Source organism: Pelecanus crispus, chromosome 1 (genome assembly GCF_030463565.1).
Source record: "Pelecanus crispus isolate bPelCri1 chromosome 1, bPelCri1.pri, whole genome shotgun sequence".
Lineage (NCBI taxonomy): Eukaryota > Metazoa > Chordata > Aves > Pelecaniformes > Pelecanidae > Pelecanus > Pelecanus crispus.
This window is the reverse complement of record NC_134643.1, coordinates 122,008,150-122,034,869: the sequence shown is the minus strand read 5'-3', so window position 1 is coordinate 122,034,869 and position 26,720 is coordinate 122,008,150. Positions and strand designations below refer to the sequence as shown.

At 43.7% G+C, this 26,720-nt stretch overlaps 1 protein-coding gene across 1 annotated transcript; it reads right to left on the bottom strand.

Moving 5' to 3' along the window:
- Positions 1-406: 406 nt before the first annotated feature.
- Positions 407-26,720, bottom strand: EVA1C (eva-1 homolog C). The gene is made up of 7 exons (XM_009485258.2): positions 26,634-26,720; positions 22,509-22,632; positions 19,336-19,488; positions 7,060-7,203; positions 2,997-3,068; positions 2,126-2,215; positions 407-798 (listed from the first exon to the last, which is right to left on the bottom strand). The coding sequence occupies exons 1-7, from the start codon at positions 26,703-26,705 to the stop codon at positions 407-409; spliced, it is 1,047 nt and encodes a 348-aa protein (XP_009483533.2). The 5' UTR covers positions 26,706-26,720.

The window sequence follows — 26,720 nt, the reverse complement described above, 5'->3', positions numbered from 1 at the left end:
TCACATTTCTCATCAATAGAGCACATTCTCATGTAATTTATGAGCTACAACACACTAACTGGTTACAAGCGCCATGTCCTAATGCAGGTACTTCTCCATGTTATGCTGCTTAAATATTTTTCTCCTTTTTTAATATTTCTTAACCTGCATATGGCAATTTATCCCAAATTACAGTGAAAAGCAATCCACAACCTAACACTAAACATAGCTTAAAACTATGAAAGCTTGTAAATGTGTTTTTCACAGAATGATTTATAGGCAGTCAAGGCTTTGAAACTCTCCTTTTATTGCATATATTTCTTCTTACTTTACAAATAATTATATGCACTGATACAAATGTTCCTTCACAGAAGGTACATTTCTTTTTTAAAAAAAAAGGGCTAGGGCGTCATCCAAAATAAGCCATTTATTGTTCATTAATATAAAATGTATCCATATTTCTAGGAGGTGTCATATCCAAACCACTGTTCATCCAAATTTCTTGTATGATCTGCTCCCTGCGCTCTATCCTTTCCGCCAGTTCTGCCGCCTCTGCTGAATTGTAACCTGAGTAAGACGGTCTGTAAAGTCCCACTATCTCATCCTGGACATCCGAATCGGAGGAATCTTCCTCCTCCTCCTCCTCATTTTCACTGTTCTCATACATTTCGTCACTTTCTGGCACTAAGCGTTCCGTCCTTCTGTGCAATTTCTGGAAGTCATTCGAGCATGACATGCAGATCACCAAAGCACACAGTGTGAAGATTAATCCCACGCAAACGCTGGACACAAACAGGAGAGCAGCTCTTTCAGGGTGATCTGAAATCAGAAAGCCAGTGCTTACACACTTTACAAACTCTGCTGAAGTCTAGCTACAAAAAAAGTAGTCATCTGCCGTTTCTGAAGTGCCCTGCATTACGTCACCAGAACGGTGGGGGGTGCTTGTGGGGATGGGGTGCGTGGGGAGGCTTTTTCTGTCATGCACCGAAACCACCCTGCACTTGCAGTCTGAACACTGCTGTCTCTGCCTCTTCAAATTACTGTGCAAAAATCCCAGCCTCTTAATAACATTATAAATGAAAAACATTATCCCATCTTTTTATTAGCAGCTTACTAGCATTCTCAACCAGCTACCAGAAGCATACCCCTTTTTTTTTTCCAGCCATCCTGCCAAAATGGGCCTTACCCTCATGAAGAGGGGGCATGGGAAGAGCGACTCTGGGCTGCCCGGAGCCACGGCAGCATCTCCAGGCCAGGCTGGGTAGGGAGCATTTTTCTTCCTTGACATGGTCTGAGATCACTTCTCAGTATAGCAACAAGTGAGACACATGTGGAAATGGCCTTTCTCGATGGGTTGTAAAATCCAGCCCTGGCTGCTTGGGGTGTTGCCGGGAAGTCTCAAGCATGGTGGGGTCTGGGGTTTTGGGGAGAGCTGCTGGGGGCAGCTGGGTGCCACCTGCAGGGACAGGCTGTCTCGCCGCGCTGGCAGGCTGCGGCTGCCCCTCGTGCTGGCGGGGGAAGCCCTTGCAAAGGCTGTGGGATGATGCTCGACAGCTGCGTGGTTCTTGGCGTTTTCTAGAAGAGCAGGAATCTTAGCTCCAGAATAGCTTCCCAACATCAGCCTTTGCTCGATTCCAAAATTCCTGACTTCTCCTGTGGTGTTAGAGATCCGGTGATCATGAAATTATTTGCCTAAACAAAGTTTGCCTTAGTGTTGCTAAGTCACAAAACCTGCCATGCCGCATACCAGAGATGGCTGCGTTTGGTGTTTGTTTTTTTTTAATGCCCCTTGATGATCCTTATATGTATGCAAACCAACATTTCCAAAAATGGATGTCTCCAGTGCTGCTCCCAGATCAGGACCAGGTTTTCAAAAATACTGAACAACTGACAGTCCCCATTGAAAATATTCATTTAAAAAAATCTTGGCTGCAGTCTCTAAAAGAGTTTGGATCCTTCAAGATGGAAAATATTCTATAAATATCAATTATGCTGCGATTGTCCCATCCACAAGACTGTGATTATATTGTAATAATACTATTACTATAAACATGGGATTACCAGTTGTGACCTTCTGAGGTGATCCCCCCTTTTCCCGAAATGCCACAATCTAATGAACCAAACAATCTCAGCCTCATTTTCCTACCTCTAATGTATGCAAATGTAGCCAAGGAGTTGCTAACAATAATTCCATCTTTCTTTGGAAGTCTTGATTCCTTTGGATCAAGGTCGACACCTGTGACACGAGGAGGGAAAGCAGGTTCAGTCATATCGCAGATGATGAAGCTGCCAAGCTGATACTCACCCAGTAACTTTTGAACTAACAAGTCTGTCCAAAACACAAGCAGGCCAGTGCTGTGCCGTAGGAAACTTGCAGAACATCAGACCAAACAATGTTTGACAAATAATAAAAAAATTGAAATAAAGTAGTAATAACAAAGTATAGAAAGTATTTAATATCTAGAAAATGGCAAAATTATTTAAAAGAATCTATTGCCCAGTGAAACCCCTTGCCTATTCCCATCAAGCTTTCTGAAAGAATTTATTTCCGTTAAGCTTCACAGCTCTCAAACGGACTTCCCAGCCCAATCACTGCAGTACGCTCCCGTTATTGGTGACAGCGAATACGCATTAGCCACATCATTAATTTGATCTGCCCTTAAGAAGAGCAGGTGTTGGCATAGCTCTTGAAAGATTCTTCACCCTGAAACAACTGCAGTTTCACTTTTACTCTTCCCATGGTTCACTGAAAGTTAGAAGACAGCACGCTGGTTATGGGTAGGCGTGGAGGGGTCATTCGTTTCACAGCGGTACTGTGACAGCAGGACTGTGCTTGCGTGCGTCCCGTCCTGCTCCCAGCCCGTCACGCTGCCCTCCGAGGGGAAGAGCAGCTATTTCAGCAGGGTTTCCATTACCTTGTCCCAGCTCCCTCAGACCAAGCTCTGCAGTGGGAAAAAGCCTTATTTCAATCAAAGTCAAAGGAGAGCAGAAAACCGTATCTTTTTGATGGTACGTACCATCGTTCTGGTTGACGGAAGACTTGCCATTGGTGACCAGGGGGTTGACAGCCGTGAGGATAAATTTCGGAACTGAAAAGATGGAAGACAAATTGTGTACTGTTAGCTTTAGGAACCAGATCCCCAGTTAATTACCAATCCCACTGCTAACCCTGGCTTTCCGATGGTATCGAAGGGATTGGAGCAGGTGGCTCCACCACTCAGAGACTGGAGCGGGTGGCTGTGTCCAGAGGCAGAGCAGGAAGGGAAGTGGGAAAGGGAATAAAGTAACTGGGAAGAAGACTGAAAGGAAGGTGGGGTGGGCAAGGAAGGAAGAAAACGGCAAGTGCGGCAGGCAGAGCGAGCCCGAGGGATGGGATGCACAGGTAGAGAGCCAATAATTTTTACCTAGAGATTAGCAAAACACCAAAGGGGACAGATCATGAATGCTGTCATCTCTTGCTAGAGGCTAGTAAGGGCAGCTCTGAACCTCCAACTGGATTCACACACCGGGCCCTGTGCCCGCGTGGAGTTCCTGGAACGTCAGTGCAGCTGCATACAGTGGGGGGACCTGCCCCCTTGTTTTCTGCCCCCTTTTTTTTCTACCCCACAAGGGTTGTGCTAACCAGTGGATAGGAGACAAAATTGGCCAACAAGTGGGCTACAGTCAGATGCTAAACTGTGTCTAGATACTGTTTTTCAATGAAGATAATTCACTGTCATTCTCAGAGAAATGTTTAAAGTCTTGTGTGACATCCTCTGCACAGCCTCTGAGACAAATGGTTGCCGAGGAGGAAGGTGCTCAGGATGGGAAGAGATGTGCTGGGTGGGAGTGGGCTGCTTCCTTCTCATTTCATTATTTTTTTCCTTTGATAAGTTTTCACACTCCTCTTAAAAGAGCTAAAAGCAGGTGCATAATGCAGACATTATGAGTTCACATACTCTGTGTTAGATGAACAGGCCCTTCAGATACCCAGATCTTGGCACCTGTTCCCTGTGCTATGTGAAGGCAGACTGACTGATTTTCAGACTGATGTGAAGGCAGGGGGAAGGAAGAAATTTCAAGTATGAAGCTCACCTCTGTCCCACATAGAAACATTTGCCAATAAATAGCGTTAAGGAAAATTAAACGGAACAGAGGAGACTGAGGTTTGGGGCTTAACATAGTTTTTGTTTGAAAAACAACTAAAAATAGCACTTCTTTCTGAGCAGAACTTTTCTTTGTGTGTGGGCTCAAAGTCATAGCTGTTTCCTTTCGTGATGAAGGAATTTTTTTGGGACCCTTAACTCCTGTTTGCAATAGAAAGCCAACAGAGATAGGGGAGAATGAGCTCACTTCTATTTTGGCTTGTACCTCATCGTAATTCTGAACTGTTTTCCAGTGACAGTGTTTTTGGTTGTGCATGAGGCAGACAGTGAGCAGGCTGGTTTGTTTTCAGAGTGCACTCTAAATTTGCAGGCCTGGCTGTTATGAACAACATGAACGTGTTACAAACAACATCCCGGGAGGATGCACCATACCCAGCACCTCTGTGTGACCCAAAGCTCCTGTCGCATGGCCTGGTGCCCAGGCCGGGGCTCCTTCACCTGTGCTGATGTTCCTCCTGCTCCCCTCCCAAGGGGAACTTCCCAGGGTTTTCCTTCCTACAGTACTGAATCTTTTCCCCATGTCTTCCCGTCGGGTTTGAATGGCTATTTAATATGCCATTCAAATATCTGTTGTAGAGGGATGCTTAATTCAAAATGGCATGGACAAAAACAGCTCCTGACTGCTTGCATTGTTAATTTTCATTATGGCTTCATTTCAGGCACAACAACTTTAACTAGGATAGGCTGCATCAGGTCGCTGAACAGAGTAACTGGTACTAGCACAAGGAATTTTTATCAAGATAATCACATCTATACTACAACTTGTGCCAGCACTACTTTGTCAAGTAGGGTTGGAGACGGTCACCTACCACAAGCTGCCAAAGGCAGCCCACAGACGGATTTTGAATGGCATCCAGGGAGAGCAGATACAACACAGGGCATCGGGAGCTGTGTTTCCTGAGAGAGGCTCCTGACGTCCAGCCTCAGCAAGAGCCAGGAGATGTCACGTCACGCAGACACGAGATGCTGAGCAGGTCGTTGGGGGCACTGAGACTGCGAGAAACCAGCACCTCCCGGCTCCTGCGAAGTTTTTGCAGGAATTAACTGCAAAAATAAAAATGCAGCCAGACACACTAGCCCTAAATGGTTGCTGACCACTGTAGTGGGGAGTATGATTTTTTTTCACATTCCTGACCATGATGGAAATACTGTCAAGTGTGGCACAGCCCTCAGAGAACGTGGTCTGCTCTGTTGTGCTCCTGTCACTTCAGGGGGAGGCCTGTTTACCTTATCTTGGGAAGCATCAGGTTAGGAGGGATCTTCTAGTGAGGGGAAAGAATGTAAAATGTCATTCTGGAATGTGCCCAAACTCTTCCCATGTTCACGAGATGATCTGTAAAATAATTAGACCTGCAAATCATTGGCTAATGCTTCAGACTGTACAGCTCAGTAGGATTTGGCAGAAGAAAAAGTCTTCAAAATGTGCCAGCAACACACAAGAACACTATTTATTACCCACGTGTTTTTGCAAAACCACTTCACTAAATAACAGAATGCATAACTTCACTGCTAACAAACTTATGCTGGTTTTCTAGTACACAGATGTGCAAGAAAGAACAATCTGTTATAATTATCCTTACTCTAATTAAAGAGAATGCCATTAACTCATTCATAAAGTAACTACAGCATGAAGGTAACTGTACAATAATATAACGTATTAGTGCAAAGGCAGATCTCCAGCTCTCTTCAAAAATATAAAGCTGAATTACTGCAATGCCTCTCACCTGACAACTAACTCACAGGGAGACTAAAAAAGAAAATCTCTCATGGCAGCAAGGAAGCAGCCGGGGCTCATTTTCCTCTGATCTTCAGGTACATAGTGATCTGGTAATCAATCCTGTGCTGCTGTTCCCAAAAGCACGTCTCAGATAACCTGCGCCCTTTGACCCCCACTTGCTAGAGATGCAGCAGAAGGACTCTATGATATGTCCCCATGGAGCTACTGCTGTGACTCCCGACAGACCAGAAAGAGCCACAAAGGAGCAGGGCTGGCAGCTTTCCAAGCGGTGCACAGTAAGCAGAGGGGTAGCTTCGTGAAAAAGCTTTTACGCATCCTCTGGGTGAGGCAGAGGCATGTGAGAGACAATCACCCCGACCCTCACACTTCCACCCCACAGCTAGCCAGCAGCAGAAAGCAGAGCCTGAGGAAACCTGTTCGAGGCTTAAGAAATGCGCAGCCATTCCTAAAAATGTGCAATACCAAAATAAAGCACCACATTCAAGTTCTGCAACCACTTTTTCTCTCACCTTTATTGACATTACACCTTGCTGTCCCACGGCCTTTGCTTTTGAGAGAAAGAATTGTAGGGAATTCTGCTTTCCCCTGATGTAAATATATTAGTCTATGGTAAAGAATATGGAAAACTGTTTCCACTTGTCTGAGAAATGAGCTGAAGTAGGGTTCAGTCCTGCAAGGGATGTATAACCTCAGACCTTTACTTTTAGTGAGACTTTGCCCATGAGAAAGGAAATCCCTCTGCAAGGCTGTAGGTGTGCTCATGTGAATCAAATTTCAGGACTGGGCTTCTTCTACACAGTACTTCAATTATGCAGGATTGCTTTACATGCACTGATGGCAGGCAATGCCATGTTATTTTTCCTAGCTCTGTTGCAGGTGAATTCTGTAGAACAGACTGATTTCTCAAAATATTTAAACACATACTTTATATTTTATTGTCAATTGTATTTTTATAGGAAAAAAACCCCTTAATGTCTGAGTTTACATTAGGTGCAGCTCTGCCCATGGAATTGTTCACATATTTGGTCATTCTTGTATAGCTATGTCACAAACTTCCCATGTTAAAAGGAAAGGGAGATTTAGGAAGCCTCTGTGTGCACTGTGTGTGTGTCTGTCTTCATACATGTGCACTATTTGGCATTGGCTTGCTTTGCAAGCAGAATCACAGCTTCAAAATGGTCACGCATTTGCTCTTACCACATGCATAGCTGACGTTAAGGTGTTTTGTCACTCCAGGTAGGCACGGATTTCCAAAATCCCGGCTAGTGACAATGATTTTGCATCTCTGTTTCCCATAACACCTTTTTGATAAAACTTCTAGCGCCGTGTAAGACAAACAGTCTGAAAGAAAAATACATACCATAAATATACAACTCTGATGTTATCAGAAATTATAGCTGCTACACGCACGACTAGAGATACAAATCTGCTATCAACTTCAGGCATACGTTTGCCTAAGCAGGATTTCAGAATTAAATATTAAGATCTGTTAATGCAAGGAAGTCAGCTGCAATGAGAATGTGAACTTGCAGCAAGCTACCTACCTCATGCTGACTTGCAGGTGCACGCTCTGGTTGCAGTAAGATTCTCGTCAACCTCCAAATGAGGTGCCCAGTGTAAGACCTCTATGTTCCCTTCATGATCACTTGGAAAAAATAAGCACATTCAAATAGCTCTCCATCTATTCCATCTCAAGATAAGTGTGCAAGTCAAGGGAGATGCAATGCTGTTTGCAGGTCTTCCTCTTGATCCCTGGGTTATTGAGATGATTTGATGGAATGCCTAATTTCAGTTCAAGTCAGGTGAGATCAATTTTTGTGTGTCACAACAGCTAGCGCTACAGTGAAGTTCACTGTATTAAAGGTAGCTTTAGATCTGTTATGGCTGTCGCTGGTAGAAGCCATTGTGCTGTGGCGAAGAGGTCAAAACAGGCTCAATATTTAACCAGGGAAATATTTGGCTGCTTCTTCCCATACCAAATTCCAGGCTGTTCTAGTAAGGCTGCCACCACAAGCCAAGGTTGCATGCCTAAAGCAACCTCAAAGGCATCTACACTGCACTGCCTTCATGCCTTAATTACATGAGGTAACCCACATAATTTTCAAAGCAGCCTAAACTACCCCTACCTTTGTGCAGATGAAGAGAGTCCAGATTGCTGAACCTCCCCGCTGTGGACTGAGCAAGAAGCATGTGCCGTGTGTGAAAACCTGCCTTGCTAACATCTACACTTGGAGTTGGGATTTCTTCATTCAAGACTTACCCCTCTACCACAATTTATAAAACAATGAAACTTGATTAGCAGGATTTTACACTGAAGCTGAAATTATTTGAGCGGGAAAGTGTGTGTGTGTGTCAAACAAACTTTAAAAAATCCACTTTAATTAAAGGAAGAATGTCTCTAGATGCGATGAAATTCCCAGTATCCACATGTGCTAAACTCCAAGCCACAAAGCAAAAACACCCCTTAGTTTTGGTTTCTAAGCAGGAAGTATGAAGAAATGACAAGTCTGGAGTAAGTAAAACTTTCCTGAAGCCGTCTGCTTCCACTCAGCATTACCTCATGCATTTTGTGACTTTCTGTGGATGACAGATACTTCTCATTCTAGTCTTCTGAGGTAGGGACATTCTAGAGGTCTGAAAACATATTGCTCTGGGCATTAAATCAGTCCTCCTTCCTACAACAAAACTCAGATAAGGACGGCAACTTGTCACCTTCCAACTGCTGAAGCTCATTTGTGCCTCTTCAGAGGGAGGAGAAATAGCGCTCGCAAAGGCATTCCCAAAGGTTCCCCAAATCACTCGTTTGGAAAGAAAGGGGAGGTTTGAAAGCAGAGTTCTTGAAAAAAAAAGATTCACCTTTAATATGTGAAAATGGGGCAGATTTGTGATTTTTAAAGTTAATCTCCTGACACCAGCACTAAGCAAGTCACATACTTGAGTGGAGCCAGCGGGAGATACTGGGCTGATTTGTTTGTTTGGCAAAGGGTTCATGGGTTACCTTTGGATGTGGATTTTTAGAAGAGCAACTCTTTCTTTGTCTTTTCAGAGACCTAAAAACCTAACACCCATGTGTCCTGGGAGGCTGCTGGGCAGGCAGGGAAGGCTGAACTAAAACACTGGATAGCTCTGATTAAATCATCTGTTTTAGTCTCCCTCCCTGGCAATTTTACATGAGTAAGGATATATTTGGGTGGACGTTTCAGGCAGCCAAGTAGCTTATTTTGGCAAGTACAAAAACAACTGAAGAATATCAGGAGCAATTATCAGACAGAATAATAAAATCATAGAATGGTTTGGGTTGGAAGGGACCTTAAAGATCACCTAGTTCCAACCTCCCTGTCATGGGCAGGGACACTTTCCACTAGACCAGGTTGCTCAAAGCCCCATCCAACCTGGCCTTGAACAGTTCCAGGGATCGGGCATCCACAACTTCTCTGGACAACCTGTTCCTCTGCCTCACCACCCTCATAGTGAAGAATTTCTTCCTTCTACCTAATCTAAATGTACCGTCTTTCAGTTTAAAGCCATTACTCCTTGTCCTATCACTACCTGCCCTTGTAAAAAGTCCCTCTCCAGCTCTCTTACAGGCCCCCTTCAGGTACTGGAAGGCTGCTGTAAGGTCTCCCTGGAGCCTTCTCTTCTCCAGGCTGAACAACCCCAAGTCTCTCAGCCTGTCTTCATAGGAGAAGTGCTCCAGCCCTCTGATCATCTTCGTGGGCCTCCTCTGGACTCGCTCCGACAGGTCCACATCCTTCTTATGCTGGGGGCCCCAGAGCTGAACGCAGAACTCCAGGTGGGGTCTCACGACAGTGGAGGGGGAGAATCACCTTCCTTGACCTGCTGGTCACATTTCTTTTGATGCAGCCCAGGACACAGTTGGCTTTCTGGGCTGCAAGCACACATTGCTGGGCCATGCTGAGCTTCTCATCAACCAACACCCCCAAGTCCTTCTCCTCAGGGCTGCTCTCAATCCATCCTCCACCCAGCCTGTATTTGTGCTTGGGATTGCCCCAACCCACGTGCAGGACCTTGCACTTGGCCTTGCTGAACTTCATGAGGTTTGCACCAGCCCACCTCTCAAGCCTGTCAAGGTCCCTCTGGATAACATCCCTTCCCTCCAGTGTGTCGACCGCACCACACAGCTTGGTGTTGTTGGCAAACAACAGTGGGACTGAGTGCTGAGGGTGCACTCAATCCCACTGTCCATGTTGCTGACAAAGACTTTAAACAGCACCAGTCCCAATACCAACCCCTGAGGAATGCCACTTGTCACTGGTCTCCACTCGGACATCAAGCCGTTGATCACAACTCTCTGAGTGCGACCGTCCAGCCAGTTCCTTATCCACTGAGTGGTCCATCCATCAAATCCATGTTTCTCCAATTTAGAGACAAGGATGTCATGTGGGACAGTGTCAAATGCTTTGCAAAAGTCCAGGCAGATTACGTCAGTTGCTCTTCCCTTACCCACCAATGCCGTAACCCCATTGTAGAAGGCCACCAAATTTGTCAGGCACGATTTGCTCTTAGTGAAGCCATGCTGGCTGTCACCAATCACCTCCTTATTTTCCATGTGCCTTAGCATAGTTTCCAGGAGGATGTGCTCCATGATCTTGCCAAGCACAGAGGTAAGACTGACTGGCCTGTAGTTCCCCGGGTCTTCCTTTTTTCCATTTTTAAACATGGGGGTTAAAAATTCTATTTAAAAAAGGGGGTTTCCCTTTTTCCAGTCAGTAGGAACTTCATCGGACTGCCACTACTTCTCAAATATGATGGATAGTGGCTTAGCAACTTCATCTGCCCTCAGGACTGGTGGATGTATCTCATCAGGTCCCACAATTCATAAATGAATGGACTAGGAGCATAACAGCAATCTGGCAAACTGAATTATGTTTTCTACAAAATTTCCTGCCTGGGGAGCTACTCACAGTGTCTTAAAAAACAGGAGGCTGTTGTGCTGATGGTTTTCTACAAATTCAGTGATACAGTGAGTACATGTTTTATTTTGCCTTTGGTAGATGTTAGCTCATGTTTTTGTGGGAGTTAATAGCTCCTTATCGTCTATATTCATGTTGGAGTTGGCTCTTCTACCTGAGAAGCCAGTTGTCATATGCCTGCAGGCTCTTGGCAGACCAGTTTTTGGAGTACTTCCCAAGGCTTGCCTGGTGTCACAGGTGACTAAATGCAAACCAAGGCTGGCTTGCTTTTGCAGGACAGCACAGAAGTTAACTGGAAAGACCTATAACAAAAAAAACCCTATTTAACAGCTTCCTGTGGTTTAACAAGATTTTGGCTTTTAGTGATTCAGTCAAAAAATGTTCAATTTCTTTCTCTCTGGTTTATGTGCATCCTTGCTATCTCCCTACTAGCTCTCCTGGCAGCTACAATGCCAGCTGAGCAATGAGTTCAGCTCGGAGGAATTCTGTGTACTCGGTACTGAAGGCCACTTTTTCAACGGCTGCATCTTTGTGTGTGCAATCTCCCACAAGCAGACATTACTGATGTGTATCTGCACCGAAGTCAGAGGAATCAGTGTGTGCCAAAGGGATGTTCAAGCTAATTTTGACCAAACTTGATTGGGGTCTAATAGCAATCCAGCTGCAGCAACGCAGAACTCACATTAGGAATAACTTATCCTCCTTCCGGTCAAACACCTTACTGCAGCATCTGAATGAGGAGAGGATTCAGTCAGTGCTGCATTTTGAGTAAATGAGTGAACAGTCCCCTTGAACAGCATCAAAGAAATCACACATCAGGAGATGAACATAAATATGCAATGTGTCTTCTTTCTGAATATGTAAGTAATGTTTGAGCTACACATATGTTTATGGGGCTTGCTAAATTGGTACTGTATGTTTAAAATAAATCTGCCTCTTGAAAGGCACGTTCCCAGCATGCTAGAAGGCTGGTGGTATCCATCAGCAGCAGTGGAAAAGGCAGCAATGCGTGGCTGGGAAAACACTCCATTCTTCACGCCTTTCTCCCAAAGTTGCCTGCTACACACCAAGACTGCTGGTGGATCTTTTGAAACAGGCACTTATATGGATGGCATGGAGATACGGGTGTCAAGAAGAGGTTCTTAATTCAGTAATAAACTATCAGATCTGACTGCAGCTATTTAACAGTTAGAGTAAAAAGCCTTGTTTCTGGAGGAAAGGCTCTTTCAACTCCCTAATTAGCTTTGTTTAGGAAAGTTTTGGCATGCAAATGACATGCCATAAATCATGCAGGCTTTAATGAGAAGCAATTTGTCTTCTGGTTTCTGAAAGCTTCTCTCAATTCAGACAGTAGGAGCTTTCCCTCCCTTTCTTTCCACCCTGCCACACAAGACCTGCAGGTGATGGAGCAGCCAGAGCTGGCCTGAGCATCTTGTGCCAAGCTCTGGCAGCAGCGTCCTGTCACATCCTCTCCAAATGTTACCAATTGCTGTCTTCTCCCACATCACTGTGCACAGGGCGAGCCGCAAGATGTGGTGGGTAGGGGATGTGCCTCAAACGTAGATCCGCATGACATAAGAAGTAACATGCTGGTGAAGGACCAGGGCACCCAAAGAAGAAACCCCTCCACAATCTGTCACTCCAGTACTGGAGCCCAGCTGCTTTTTGCTTTCATCCCAAACTGCTGGCTTACGCTGCTTTATGCTTTCTGGGCTGTGCCTACCCGCAAAATAATGAGGAGCTTGCTTTTAAGATCAACTGAAAGCAAAGATTTCACACTACCAAATCGGGATGGCTTGTGCTTTGTGGAGCCCAAATATCAGCTCTGGGGATAAGAATTGACAAGGGGAAACTATGGAGTTTGGAGCAAGCTAAGGCTGCAGACTCCTAAAGAAAGTTACCGTAATAATATGGTAATTTATTCAAGAACATGGCACACAGGGTCCTGCCTATGCATCAGAAAAGGGCCATCTGAACCACTGGTTCTAGCAAAAACACACAATATGATCAGCAGCACTTATGAAAAGTGTTGCTGATAGCTTTATATTCCAGGTCCAAGTATTGTCAGTAAACAAGGCAGTATGATACGCTAAAAATACCACTTACTGCCAGCACAGGCCACTCCTTAGAAGTGAATACAGCACCAAGGCTTTCTGAAAAGCTGTACCCTCTCTCTCTCTCTCTCTCACTGTGGTGCTTGTTGTGAGGCCCTTGTAGCCTGCATGAGATTAGCCCATTGCTTGGGTTTATTTACAAGCAGCTCCGAGTTCAGAATTCAGTCTGTAAGTATTTTGCACAAACCCCCCACCCCGGTCTTTCTCTCCTTCTTGCATGTGCATATGCACGGAGTGGAGGATCCATCTGCCAGCACAAACACTGAGGGCAAGAGACAAGAGGAGCTCCCCACTCGCTGGCAGCAGCAGGAACCAGACTCGCTCTGCTCAAACGTTCATTGCTTTGTTTTGCACTATTTGGGTCTGCATGTACACAGGCAGGAGTTCCGTGGCTTACTTTAGACTCAAGTGCCAAGTGCACTTTTCCAAACAGTTCAAAAATCTAAGCTAGAAAAAACTATAGACAAGAAAACACCTGAACTGCTAGTAAAGAAAACATTAATGGATGAAGTGATGTGCATCTGAGCATGCTTCAAGGAACTTCAAACAGCTGCTCAGCCAAATGTGACCTTCCCTGTTCATCTCAGCAGAAAGTTAACTGGACTCTAAAAATGGTGGCTGTTCTCTTCGTCCCCTCAAACAATTGCTTCTCATCCTGCCACTGCTTTGAACACCTTTTCTTTTTGGGGAGCTTTGTCTTGACAAGAATTGTTGGGGCCAAGGGGTGCAATGGCTCCTACTGGCACCTCTTGGGGCCCAAAACACCTACTAAGCTTCCCAGTTTGCTTAGGCTGACACAGACAAGGAACTTTTCATATCTGATGTCTGCACAGAGAGAGCTGATTTAAGGATTTTTGTGGTGGAAGCAAAATTGAACAATTTTATCCTTACTTATGCACCCATAAAATTCAGCTGACTGTTGTCTCCCACACCCAAAGTGGCAAGGCACAAGTGGCAGAAACTGCAAAGGGAACTGTCAACCTACCCCACATCCCTGAGCCCTGGTCCCGCTACAGAACAGTGCCTCTGCATCTACCCTGCTCACACCATCCCTCTGCCTTCACAGTTGGAGCACATCTGCTCTTTCACAGTGTCCCTGTAAAAGGTCCTATGCTGTGTTACTAAAGTAACTGCTTTGCAGGCTCAGGTTTCTTTCATTCAGCAGCCTGCCACTTGCATGACTGCCCACAGGGCTTGTGTTTGAAATCAGCCCCATAGTTAGCTAGTAAATATATGCTAAGCAGATGATGCTCAGGAATGGAAGGGCATATCCAGGCCTCAAACCAGTCATACTTGCAGTCTAGAAAGGACTTAGTCATCTTCTCTGTAGCAGCTCTAAGCCATAAGCTCTTGCTTCTTCCCCAGCAGAGGACTGGGCTCCGTGTTTCTGTTAATGGCCTAAGTGTTCCTTGAAGTGTCTGTACTTCAATATCCAGCATTTCCTAAATTTTGGCCAACTTACATGGTTTGTGTTTTATGGCTCCTAGAAGTCTACAGCTAGCATGAACCTAAAAACTTCAGAGTGTATGCATTTCCAGATCTGCCTATAGCTGTTTGTACCTTTACTTTCACATTTACATCTGCTCTTAAAAGACTCATACAAAGGACTGGCTCACACTAGGAGTATACATCTCCTAGTAAGAGAAAGAAATCAAAAGCTTTTCAATCACTGTTAGTGAATAAGAGATGTAGGCCCTTTGAATTGCCCACAATACTGATACCAAAAAAGGAAAAAAAAGGAAAAAAACCCCAGAATCACAGTATCACAAAATACCGTTACATAATTATTCTTGGTAGTGTTAGGTTAATGGTTGGACTGGATGATCTTCAAGGTCTTTTCCAATCTAAATGGTTCTATGATTCTATAATGAAATCATGACGCCTTGCTGGGCTGGAAGGAACCTGCAGGATTTTGGAAATCTCTCTTTCTTGCCTTGCTAACACCCCTTCTTTTTAGCTGAATGCCATTTCACTGGGAAGAGGAGATTAGGAAAAAACCTAGCCCCAGGGTATGTCATGCCATGGTGCAAGCTGTGATGAGAGTGCCTGAATTCTCCACCTCCCCTCTCAACCTCCCAAAGGTGGGAACAGGTAAAAGAGAGAGCTATGCTGGAAAGGACCCTACCTTCCAGCAATGAAGATAGCAATTCAGGGCTCTGCTGGTCATCAGTAGGGAATGCACATCTGACCAGCCAACACACATCCAGGTGAAATTTCTGGGAAGGACATTTTAGTGTTCCAGCTTGCAAGTTGCAGCTAGAGGCGACCCACTACCAAGCCTTCTTTCAAGTACTTTCATGTATTAACAAGAGTAATTTATGATTTGAGAAGTGTTTGTTGACCTGAATTTTCCTTGTACTCTCTATGGTAACCTGTCCCGGCACAACTCCTTAACTTCTTTTGGCCAATAAATTTTCTCTTTCCTCATGCACGTTAGTACAAATATAAAAGAGATAATACGTGAGGAAAGGCAACAACTCACACAGGAACAAACTGCTGCGGTTTCCTGCTTTGGTGCTGGGCACAATAAATTCCTCTAAGCAAAACCATCTGCTACAAAACTGCACCCAAAAATGTTTTAGTTTTCTTGTGAAGTTTTTGATAACCTTAGTAAAACAGGGAAGTTACTTTCTGTAAATTCTGTACAGTCTTAACAATGCCAGTCATTTGAACAGCTGCAGAAGCAGGACACTGCTTGGAGTTTTATATTTTCCTGCAATGACCCACAGATCTTATAATGGAAATAATTCCCTGTGCTTCAATGAACTCTGCTACTTATGGTAGAAGCTTACCTTGCAGAAGAAACTTTTCCTGAAGGCAAAATACCCTAAAATGACTGGAGACAAGACTTTATGCACAGTTCTTTGAAGTGGGCAACGGTGACCACTCATAGGAATGAATGGCCCTGATGACAAGTCGGAGAGCAAGACCAGAGACATGTAAAAATACCGTATTTCAGTTTGATGGTGAAAGTGATAAAAACCAGGAAAACTGTTTTATAGTGATCTTATATGGAAACTTCACATTCTTTGACAAATCCTCCCTCTCCCCCAAACTGCATCAAGGAAGATGAGTTGTTCTAAGCACACCTTTTTGTTTCTGTTAATTTTTAACAAAAGCAAGAGACATTTTGAAATGAACAATGCAAGGTACACATATAATAATTAGGTATCCGTCTTGAGACTGAAGTAGTGCTGTCTTATCCACTACGGTACACGTTAGAGAGTTTCTTGTACTCAGTAGTTCAAATCTTCCCCAGATTCAAATCTTCTCTTTATCAGAACAGGGACCTGAATGTATGTTTCCCATAACCCATCCTGTGTGGGCTTTTCAGCTGGCTTTGTCGCGTGCTAAACCTGTTCTGTCGCCTAGGGTAAGCAAGACTTAACTAGACCAGAGGACCACTCTACTGTAAAGGCTTTATCTAGCAGGGATGACACCATGATGCCATTGCTCTTCTTCCTCCTCTGTACTGAAAATGGCACCTAATTTACATTATTAAACTGGCTCAGAAAACTAGTTCCAAGAGGAGGCAGCCATGCTAAGCATTGAGCTGAGGCTCAGGATCCTACAAGTGCTCTGAGGCCACACAGATATGACCAGTATCAGAGATGGATTTATATACTCTATTTCCTATATGGAGAAGAGCCTTTATGCTAAAGAAATTTATGTTTTCCTGTGTTCCTTTTGAACCAAAGCTCCAAAAATCTGTCAGCTGATTTTATAGACTGTTCACAGAAAAGTGATAGTTCAGAATACACCTGTCTCAGTCCACAGCTGCTGTTTGTCGTTAATTGCTTATCAGCTATATTACATGTAACATGAGGTCACCAGAATCTAGAGAAGTATCTAATTAATTCAATACCCAGTACTCCTCGCAGGACCATATCAAGTATGGACAGATGTAAAACTCTTGAGCTCAACAGAGACTTCTTGCAGTTGTCATTAGGACCTACCGATGACTTCTGCATAGTACTAAAAAAAGGCCTCACAGTTTCACTGCAATGCAGTGAAAGAAACGGAAAGGCTCAAGCATTGCCTTTAGGCTGAGATGCACAAACGTGGGTAGAAAAAACAATGGATGTGTGTTGGAGCAGATTTTAGCTTTTGGTATGTGGGCTCTGATTCAGGAATGAAGAGCAGCTGAAGTAATTTTCTAAAATGTCTCAAATCATTAAAATCACGTTGACATTCAATTACCTGAGAGAAAGGTACACAGACATTAAAAAAGTCTAATCATGCACCCACTCACATCTGTATTTGCTTAAATAACCACATAAATAAGATTTAAGCTCGAGATGGGTAGATCTGGAGTCAATTGGATTTGGCTCCTACGTGCTAAGTCTTTTGTGATAACTGAATGTGTGCTCCCAAGCCACATAGGTGCTTTTGAAAATTATACTCACTGCAGAGGGTTACTGGTACCACACAGGAAGAAGCCAAGCACTTTCATTAACTAATGGGAAATCTATACAAAGATCTACCTTCTACAGATCTACCTTGTGTTTGTCTCCGGTTTTATGCTCTCGCCTATTACCACAGGTTTAGGTCACTTTACAGAACACAAAACCAGCAACAGCCACGGTGTTGCTCAAGAGGTGCTTGTATGCAGGGGGCCACAACAGAGAGTTTGTTGCTGTTGCAAATTCTTTCTCTATTTATGCTGGGAAACTTTATCCAGTAAGAAGGGTTTGCAGTATTCTGATCTGTGCTGACATGAGAGGCAAGTGAGTGATTTCCAGAGGTGAATGAAGGGCAAGAAATAAGTAAGATGGCAGCCTTTCTTGATCAACTGAGCTATCTCTGCTCTGCTTTGCATCATACACTAATGCCACCATCATGAAGGATGTATGGGTCTGTCAGAAACCTGCTAAAATGTTTCCTCCACAGAACAGACAGGCAGAGCTAAAGTCTGTGTGAAGGACCACACAGGATAGCCAGTGTGAAACATAGATGTGACAATTTTAAATAGATTCTTGTCTAAGAACAGATTACAATTTTCAGCCAATATATTTTTAACAATATCTGTACAACTAAATAGAAACATTGGTTTGCAGACAAATGGCTTTTAAGACTAATGGTTGATCTCTTCTTGATGTTCAGAGATGCTCTTACAGATTTCACTTCTAACATGTTTCTTAGGAGTAAAGTTCAGCCTTTGCACAGGGCTGGCATCAGTCATATTAAGTCCTTCCCTGTGCCGTATTAAGGAATGTGAACAGCACACGTATCTTGTGCTGGCCTTCTCCAAGCATGAAAATTTACCTTCATACCTTCAGTGTCAACCACTGATTATTCATACAAGCATCAAGCACCCTCACAACCATATGCTACTATAAATTTAGATACTTAGCAATAAAAAGTGAGTCATAAGCCATTAATCATACACCAGCTCAGACTATACAGTGAGGTCAATGACCAGTTATCGATACAGACCAATCAACTACTTATGATATTTTGGGTTCTTTTACCTATCCAAAAGGGAAAGGTCTGTGCCTGAAAGTGTTCACAGTCTGACCAAAGTAATATTAATGTTACGGCAACATTAACATATTGTTTATATATTAATTACTAATATAGTGACATTAATATTACATATAAATACATATATATCAGGATGCACCTGCACTAGTGAATCAGCAGTGAGAGGGCATGTTTCTGGCACTGCACCACAGTGCTCCATTCTGCTAACTACGGTCCCTGCACCCGTCTGGCCCAGGCCAACAGCATCCTCTCAATGACTCCCATCACAGCTGAGGAGCTAGTGCAGGCCGGGGACCAGCCCCAAGAAGTAATCTGCATGGAGTCATCCTGCTTTGGAGGGTAAGAGTTTAGTACTACGTACATAGGACATTCCTGCCTGCTGGACTTGCTGCCAGAGACAAGTCCCAGGCACATTTAATTTTCTAGTGTACTTCCACAGTCTTGGAGCCTGGTCATACAACAGCATCTAAAGCAATGGACACTGACCTATGGGCCCTATCCTTACAGTATACATTTAGGCAAGGAAGAGCTGGCAGAAACAGAGATCAGAGAAGAAGGTAACAGTAAGACAAGGTGTCGTGACACTCGGGTTGCCTAATCATTGTCAGAAGTTGGAGGAAGAAGAGGGGCAAACAGCTGATATATACGCCAGCAAACTTCAAGACAGCCAACAGAACTACAGGTTTTTATGTTAATCATACTAAGGACCGATTAACTATATGATTAAGGACTGATTAACTGTATGAAAGTTTATTACTTTGCTGCATTTCTTACTCTATGTTTCTCCCTCATACTGGGCAATTTGTCTGAGTTTCAGAAATAATCTCTCTTGTGTTTCAACCACTGGCACTTCCAAAATGCCACTGCTCTTGCACTTGAAGTTTTCTCCCTGCCTCTGCACACCCATTTGGAGAAGGTCTATCAACAACGTAAAAACATACCAAAGGGGGGGACGCGCTCCACTCCTGTCGAGCAGACGTTCTCCTCGTGTGCCCATCTGCCATAGGTGGCAGAGTAGATGATAAGGAACTTGGACTCCTGACAGTGGAGTTTCAGTTCCTGGTTTTCACATGCTGATTTGGTTTTGTATTCAGCTAAAAGAGAAGCAAATAACAATATGGTAGCATGAGGCACTTTACTCTGCTGGACTGTTAATAGCAAATAGCAGCATGACAGAAAACAGCTTTTCTGCAAGTTCGGTTTTGAGTGGTATGTGGCACTATTACAATCAGAGACAAAGCCAATAGCAAAGCGGAGTGTTTCCTCCAACTGAATTGCTCCCATATGACTATCTAAATCCTCTGTCTCCTTTCAGAAAAGGAATTAAAAAGTTAACTTCTGCCAATCTCCTCTCCCAGTGGAACAGTGTTCCCCCTTCCCGCCTGATTTCCTGGCTTGCTTTCCACCGCTGCTCAGTAGGAGAAGCCTCATCCTTTCCTTTTGTCTCTCCCTGGGACAATGGCGCATTCTACGCCTACTTCAGATGCCCGCCCGAGTGCTGAGAGCCTCCAGCCACTCATCAATCATGGGGATGGCTGGCATCACCCAGTGCCACTGCCTACAGCACTGAGCGAGCGCCAAAGAATGGGAGGCACAAAGGCGTGGGGATGGGCTACGTATCCTGAGCCAGACAGTGCTCTCGGCTATATTTGCATGGCTCCACCAAGGTCAGTGGGTTTTCCTGGGCGTGACTATCCAGCAAGGGCTCATTTGAAAGTTTTTCCCGACAAAGCCATGTGAATCAGGAGCCTGAGAAAAATACACCCCCTCCCTTTCTCATCTGGCACAGGCACACTGGCAGTGCTCTCAGCACAGAGGTGGGGAAGCCAGTGAGATCGTCTTCCAGACAGCATGGTTCATCCCTCCCAGGGAACCGGTTAAAATCTGCTGTCTGGCCAAGGAGGTCTCTTGCTGGCCTAAGCAGCCACTCTGCTTGCAGCATTTTACCGCTCAGGCCTTCCTGGTCTAGGTATGGTGGCAAACCTTTTTACTTCAGATAAGGCCAGGGAGAAGAGTTTACTCTGCTCCATTTTTTTGTCCTTCAAAAATGTGAAAACAGGAAAAGGAGGTTCCTGAGCTGAGCAGGAGAAAAGGGAAACCTTATTGTTATTGAGTGGTACCCCTGTGAGTGGGGTGTGGGTGTTGGTGCTGAGGGAACTGGAGAGAGAAAAACCTCCTATCTATTCAATAAAGAAAACATTATTGTTTCATTTAGAATAGAACAGATAAAAAAATGGGTTAATGTTCTTGGTAATAATCCAGTTTCTTCCATTTGAGTTCATCAGCATTCACAAGTTTAAGTCTAAAAAGAGCGATTTTAAAAAATACTTGAGCTGCTGCAGATTGTTACTTTTGCAGAATCACCTGCCGTACCGTACATCCACGAGGATCATGCCAAGAAAACAAGAGGCTCTGACCCAAGGGCTGACAACCTAAAGTGGGGCTCTGTTGTCTGTATGGCTGTGCTCCACGGTTGCTGGAGAGACTACGGAAGTACAGACAACAGAAAAAAATCTGCAAGTGGTGTAAGACAAAGGTAAGAGTACAACAGAGACCTCTGCAGAGATACAGCAACAGAGGAAAATACAATATTTCTAAACAGATGAAAAACTAAGGGATTCAGGCAATTGCTTAAGGGCCCAGTTGAAGGCAAGGAGATTGTAAAATACGCTTAAAGTTATACTCAGGTGATTTCCTCAGTAAAAATCTTTTCCACAGCCGAGCTTAACAATATTGGTATCTTACCTACAAAGATAAATTTCCTGTCACATGAAATCATGTAATTTGCACTGGAACTGGATTATTTCTCAGTTCTGAAGGCAGCACTTGCTGTTAAAAACACTTTTCACCAGCTTTGGTAAAATCCAGATTACAGAGAATATTATATATTCAAAGTAGCTCATTTCCAGTGGGAAAAATATTAAGCAGCTTGTAAAAGTAACAAACAGGATCCTAATCCACTTTTAATTAGTAAAAAGAGATTTTGAATGACACAGACACAGCTGTGATATTCAAATCCATCTACTATTAATAATGCAGTAATTGTAATATGTAAAAAAACAATCTTTATAAGATAATACAACAAGATCATAAAAATGTTAAATTTCAGGCATTTTTTTCCCCCCGATGATTGGCCCAGTAAATCTCCCTGGGAGTTCTTGTGTCAGTGCTTTGCCAAAGGTAACACCTGCCTACTCCATTCCTGTATCTCTGCTCTGACTTCAATACTCTGCATGAACTGGCCTTTCAGTTTGCTTGCCACCCCTGCTCCTATTCCACCAATGATGTCTATCTTAATGCTCTGATTAAAGAAAATCTCTTTTGTGCTTTCTCTTTTAGTTGTGGGATGGTATTTCTGAGTTGGCTACCCATAAATCATCATTCAATTATTTTCTTTGGGACCCATTTCAGTCATGCTAGGGATTAGCTGCCAAAAAAAGCTGAGCCCCCAGGCTACTGGGGCTTGTTCTCATATACAATAGCAACAAGAAAAACAATTAAAAACCACCAATAAATGAAACCTCATGATGATTGTCTTAATCTTTCTTGTGCTCTTCTCATGTTTACAAAGTGCATTCTCTTTGAGGCAGGATTTGCCACTTTACGTATCAATGTCAATTACCTGCACACAACACAGGTGAGTCTACAATGAAATGCTCTAATAAAGTTAGCCATGCATGTGTATCGTCCAGCCATTTTGCTATAAATGGGAGGTAGTAACAGTGGATCTTTGAAAACTTTGGTCCTACCTCCTTAAGCATTTTTGCATATTCCTTATTATGGTACCTTCTCCATCATTTGGATGCTTAGCCCACGCATCTGCGTTTGCTGTTCAGCTCTCTCTTTCTAATATGACATTATCATTGCCATCTCTTTGAAAATAATTTCCAAAACATTCTTCCTTTCTAGTCTGATGTCTGACGTCTGACCCGGCCAAACTACACTGGTCATTAAATTGGCAGCAAGCACACTGAAGTTGTAAACAATTTGCTATTAATCTAAGAGTCTCAAAACTTCACATGGATTTATGCAAAGCCTTGTACAGTGGCATTTTAACCAAAACAAACAACGAAACACACACAAAAACAACATTTGCCTGATGTGGATTACTTACTAGGTTTGCATTTAAAGGAGACAAGGAGGAATTTAGTGGTCCCTGGACACAGATCAGGTCCAAAAACCCGACTATTGACAAGGAGCTGGCAGGATCTCAGGTTTTGGCATTCATCCAGTACTTTCTAGAACAATGGGCAAAAAGGATAGGCTTGAAAACAAGGTATGAAGCTATACAGCAATGAGAACACTTAGTTGTACTTTGTTCTATACAGGAGAGAAATCATTCCTTCGCAACTCTTTGGCTATAAACATGTAAGAAACATCTGTATCACTGGATTTAAGCCACATCTCTACTGGACTTTGAATCATGGCCAAATTTATGGGAACACTTTCATCACAGGGATGCCCATAGCAACTTAGGATGTTACCAATTTGCTGCCGTTTGTCACTTTTCCCTCTGCCCCCAGCCAGTCAGCCAGATCGCGCTGCGTGCCACCACAGCCTCAGTGGTGCTTGCGACTCTGTGCAGAGCCCAGAGCAAGTGGGAACACGCTCAGCCCCCAGCCTCTTCACTGACGTGCCCAGGGCACTCACACGCTCCTGATAGTGTTTATGGGAGTGCAATATCCAGGTGAAGCATGGCGGCTCAAAAACATGTCTTTTTAACCATTTCATCTCAACCTACTTAAGTTTACCTGATCATGCTCTGCAATATCTTCACTTGAAAGAGTTCTAACTAATGACTTGGTGTGGTTACCGACACTTAAACATAACCCTAGCTTTAAGCCGTATGTAGGACCTCCTGCTTAAGGGGCACTTACTTCTTGCTTGCAGTTACACACATTATCAGGTATTTACTTGACTTGCCACTTGAACAAATTTCAGAATTGGTTTGACTGGATCGCACAGATGTGCCTGTCTATCCTAAGCCTGCTCGTCTTTTTTTTTTTTTTTAAACAGTCTTCTAAGGCTGCATATACCCCTGATAATTTGGCCCAGCAATTGTCCTGGTTTCGGCTGGGATAGAGTTAATTTTCTTCCTAGTAGCAGGCATAGTGCTTTGTTTTGGATTTAGTAGGAGAATAATGCTGATAACACACTGATGGTTTAGTTGTTGCTAAGTACTGCTTATGCTAGTCAAGGACTTTTCAGCTTCGCATGCTCTGCCAGGTGCACAAGAAACTGGGAGGGTGCACAGCCAGAATAGTTGATCCAAACTGACCAAAGGGCTATTCCATACCATATGACGTCATGCTCGGTATATAAACTGGGGGGGTTGGCCGGGGGGCAGCGACAGCTGCTCGGGAACTGTCTGGGTATCGGTCGGCGGGTGGTGAGCAATTGCATTGTGCATCACTTGCTTTGTATATTATTATTGTTATTATCATTATTATATTGTTACTATTACCATTACTATTTTACTTTATTTCAATTATTAAACGGTTCTTATCTCAACCCAGGAGTGTTTCTCACTCTTACTCCTCCGATTCTCTCCCCCATCCCATCGGGGTAGGGGGAGTGAGCGAGCGGCTGCGTGGTGCTTAGTTGCTGGCTGGGGCTAAACCACGACAGCAATATATTGCAGTTCTTTCTGTGCTGCTTCACTGGGAGTGGCAACAGAAGGAGGACAATAAAAAAGTCAAAAGTGTTATATGTGAAGAGTCATGTGGACCCGCTCCAAGTTCAGCAAAAGGACTAAGTACTCCTAGTGCTCACGTTGGTGTTCCCACTTCATCAGTAGTTTCAGAGCTGTAGCTATAGAAAACATGAAGACATTGCCCCAGAAGAGTCCGAGTCCAGTTTTTAACACAATCACAAGCCAAAGGACCTAAAAAACCCCAGTTTAAATGCAGCAGTGTACTTATGAAATTATTCACCTTCAAAGCCCAGTTTAGAGAGGGCTTTCTATACACTATTTTTGGGTAGTCTGTGGTGTTGTGCCCCGGATTCTTGATGTTTAAAGTCACAGCAGGCTGCGATAAGGAGGGCGTTGTCTCCAGGTCACCCCACTCTTAACAGAAGCACATGTAAGACACAATTCTCTGATAGTTTTAGGTAGTCCTGTAAAATCTACGGGAATTTTCGCCTTGTTTCTCATCAGAAGGGGTCTCAGTCATACCAAGAGGCCAAATCACAAATTTACCACTGTGATAGCACAAGCTGCACTCTTGTTTCCAGACTGAGAGAGCTGGCAGTGGCTGAATCTCTCCTGTCATCCCTGGAAGCCATCCCTCCCAAGCAGAAATGATACACATTGGCAGCACATTGCAGCGATCCTGTAACACTCTTGCCTTTTTGTTCCCGATGGTAGAAGAAGAGGACTTGCATCCAACACTTTTTGAGCATTAAGTGCACTCTGAAGAGTTTAAAAGGGAAGGAAAAGCACAGCAGACTTAATTTTATCAGTCAATTCTTCTTTTACAGAGTCGCAAGTCAAACAAATAACTGCTCCTTAATTGGGATGGTTCTGGAACAAGCCAGTGAAATAGAGTTACATCTTTAGTAAGTGGAGATAGCTGTCCCCTACTGAGTCACCTTTTGTTTGCACCTGAGCTGAATCATCTCCTGTGCCTCTGTTTATATTTTCTCCTACTTAATGCAAACAGCACTTGCATTTTCTATCATGTTGCTGTGCAAAACCACGCAACCACAAAAGCAAACAATGATACTCATAATGACATAGCACTGGGCTGTTAATATCTCGAGACAGATCTAACTTTGCAGCGATCCTTTTAATAACAGGAGGTCACTATAAAAAATGCCTGTTATGCTTCCTCCCGGCTGCAGAGTAGCATCATGCCCGATTATGCAGACTGCAGATGTGGTTCCAAAAGGAAGGGGAGGAGGGATGAGATCACTGGTGCTCTTTTCTAAGAAATCAGTTTACAAGATGTGTCTCTTCTCCTTCACAGAACCAGAACTCCCTGAGATGCAGAGCATTTGTCTCTCTCACGTTCATGGCCTCGTCAAAATGCTCATGCCTTTGATCAGCGACAGTGCCTGAATGATGATGATAGTTTATACAACAGTTATCCCATGCTGTGTTTATTATATTCAAGGGGAAAAACTGCCCATGGAGACCTCACAAAGGCACTCATAAGCCCAAAATAATCATTCGCTGTAGTCAGTAAAATGACATCAAGGATGCATCTGGCCTACTGTTTTTGGTGGAGAGATGTACTTTCACATGGCCCATAGGTCACATCTGGAATGCCATCAGAAGTTGCAGTACAGCATGGGCAAGCCACACTTATAAAACTGCCCTAATATTGTTTCTGGAGAGAGGATATTACCACCAAACCACTCCATGAAACTCTTCAACTCACTAGAGGTGGGAACAGGCATTCCCTGTTGTCAAGAAGCAATGTGTTGGCTGCAAGCACAAATGTTGCAAGCTTCATCAAAGCTTCTGTAGAGCATTTACAACAGATTCACCAACAGATTTCAGATTCCACTGACCACTCATTTTTGCAATGATTTACTGAATTTGGCCTAACACTGGGCATTTTCACTATGATGAAACAAGCCTTTGACAGCAGTGTAAGTCAGACCTTCTAAGCCTTGTTACAACAGTCTCCACAGCAGAAAGTAATAATTTATGAAGTATAAATAATTTTAAGCTGTATTTAAGTGGGCCCAGCAAACAAACCATAGGATATTACTGATACAAATCATGTATTCACGGAAATGCAGATATCTGCAGAAGTGCTTAGGATCTGCTGGTTAGCTGTCATGGTGCCTTTTCAGTGAATGAAGACAGGCATGGAACAAGCCAAATGCCAACCAGAATGCCATCTTATACAGTGGATTTGTAACCCACCTCAGTCCAATGTTTCTATCCTCTCCTGGGGACAAGGAGGGCCTGTGTGATGGATTAAGACTGGGCTGCTCAGTCATGACCAGCCCTTGATTAGAAGGGAATTGATTACTTTAGGGAACTCTGAGAATGGGTTTTCCAAAGCAAGGCTCATCAAAACAGAAGGCAATCTACAAAGCTTTCACAATCCCAAGGTAATATCCTTCTGGCCAGACAAATCCTTTCAGTTGTAATACTTTTGTTGGTAAACTGACGTAGACATGATGTCATTTCATTCAACATTGTCAACACTTGCCATTTGCACACAGCATAGCTGACCACATGGAAACTGTCAGAAACATTCTGTGCATTAAGAACATGCAATACCTGCAAAGAAGTGGGTGCCACACAGTTTACGGGTTCTTTCATCCTGGTTTCAGGCTCCTGAGTACTACACATGTGGTAGTCATGCCC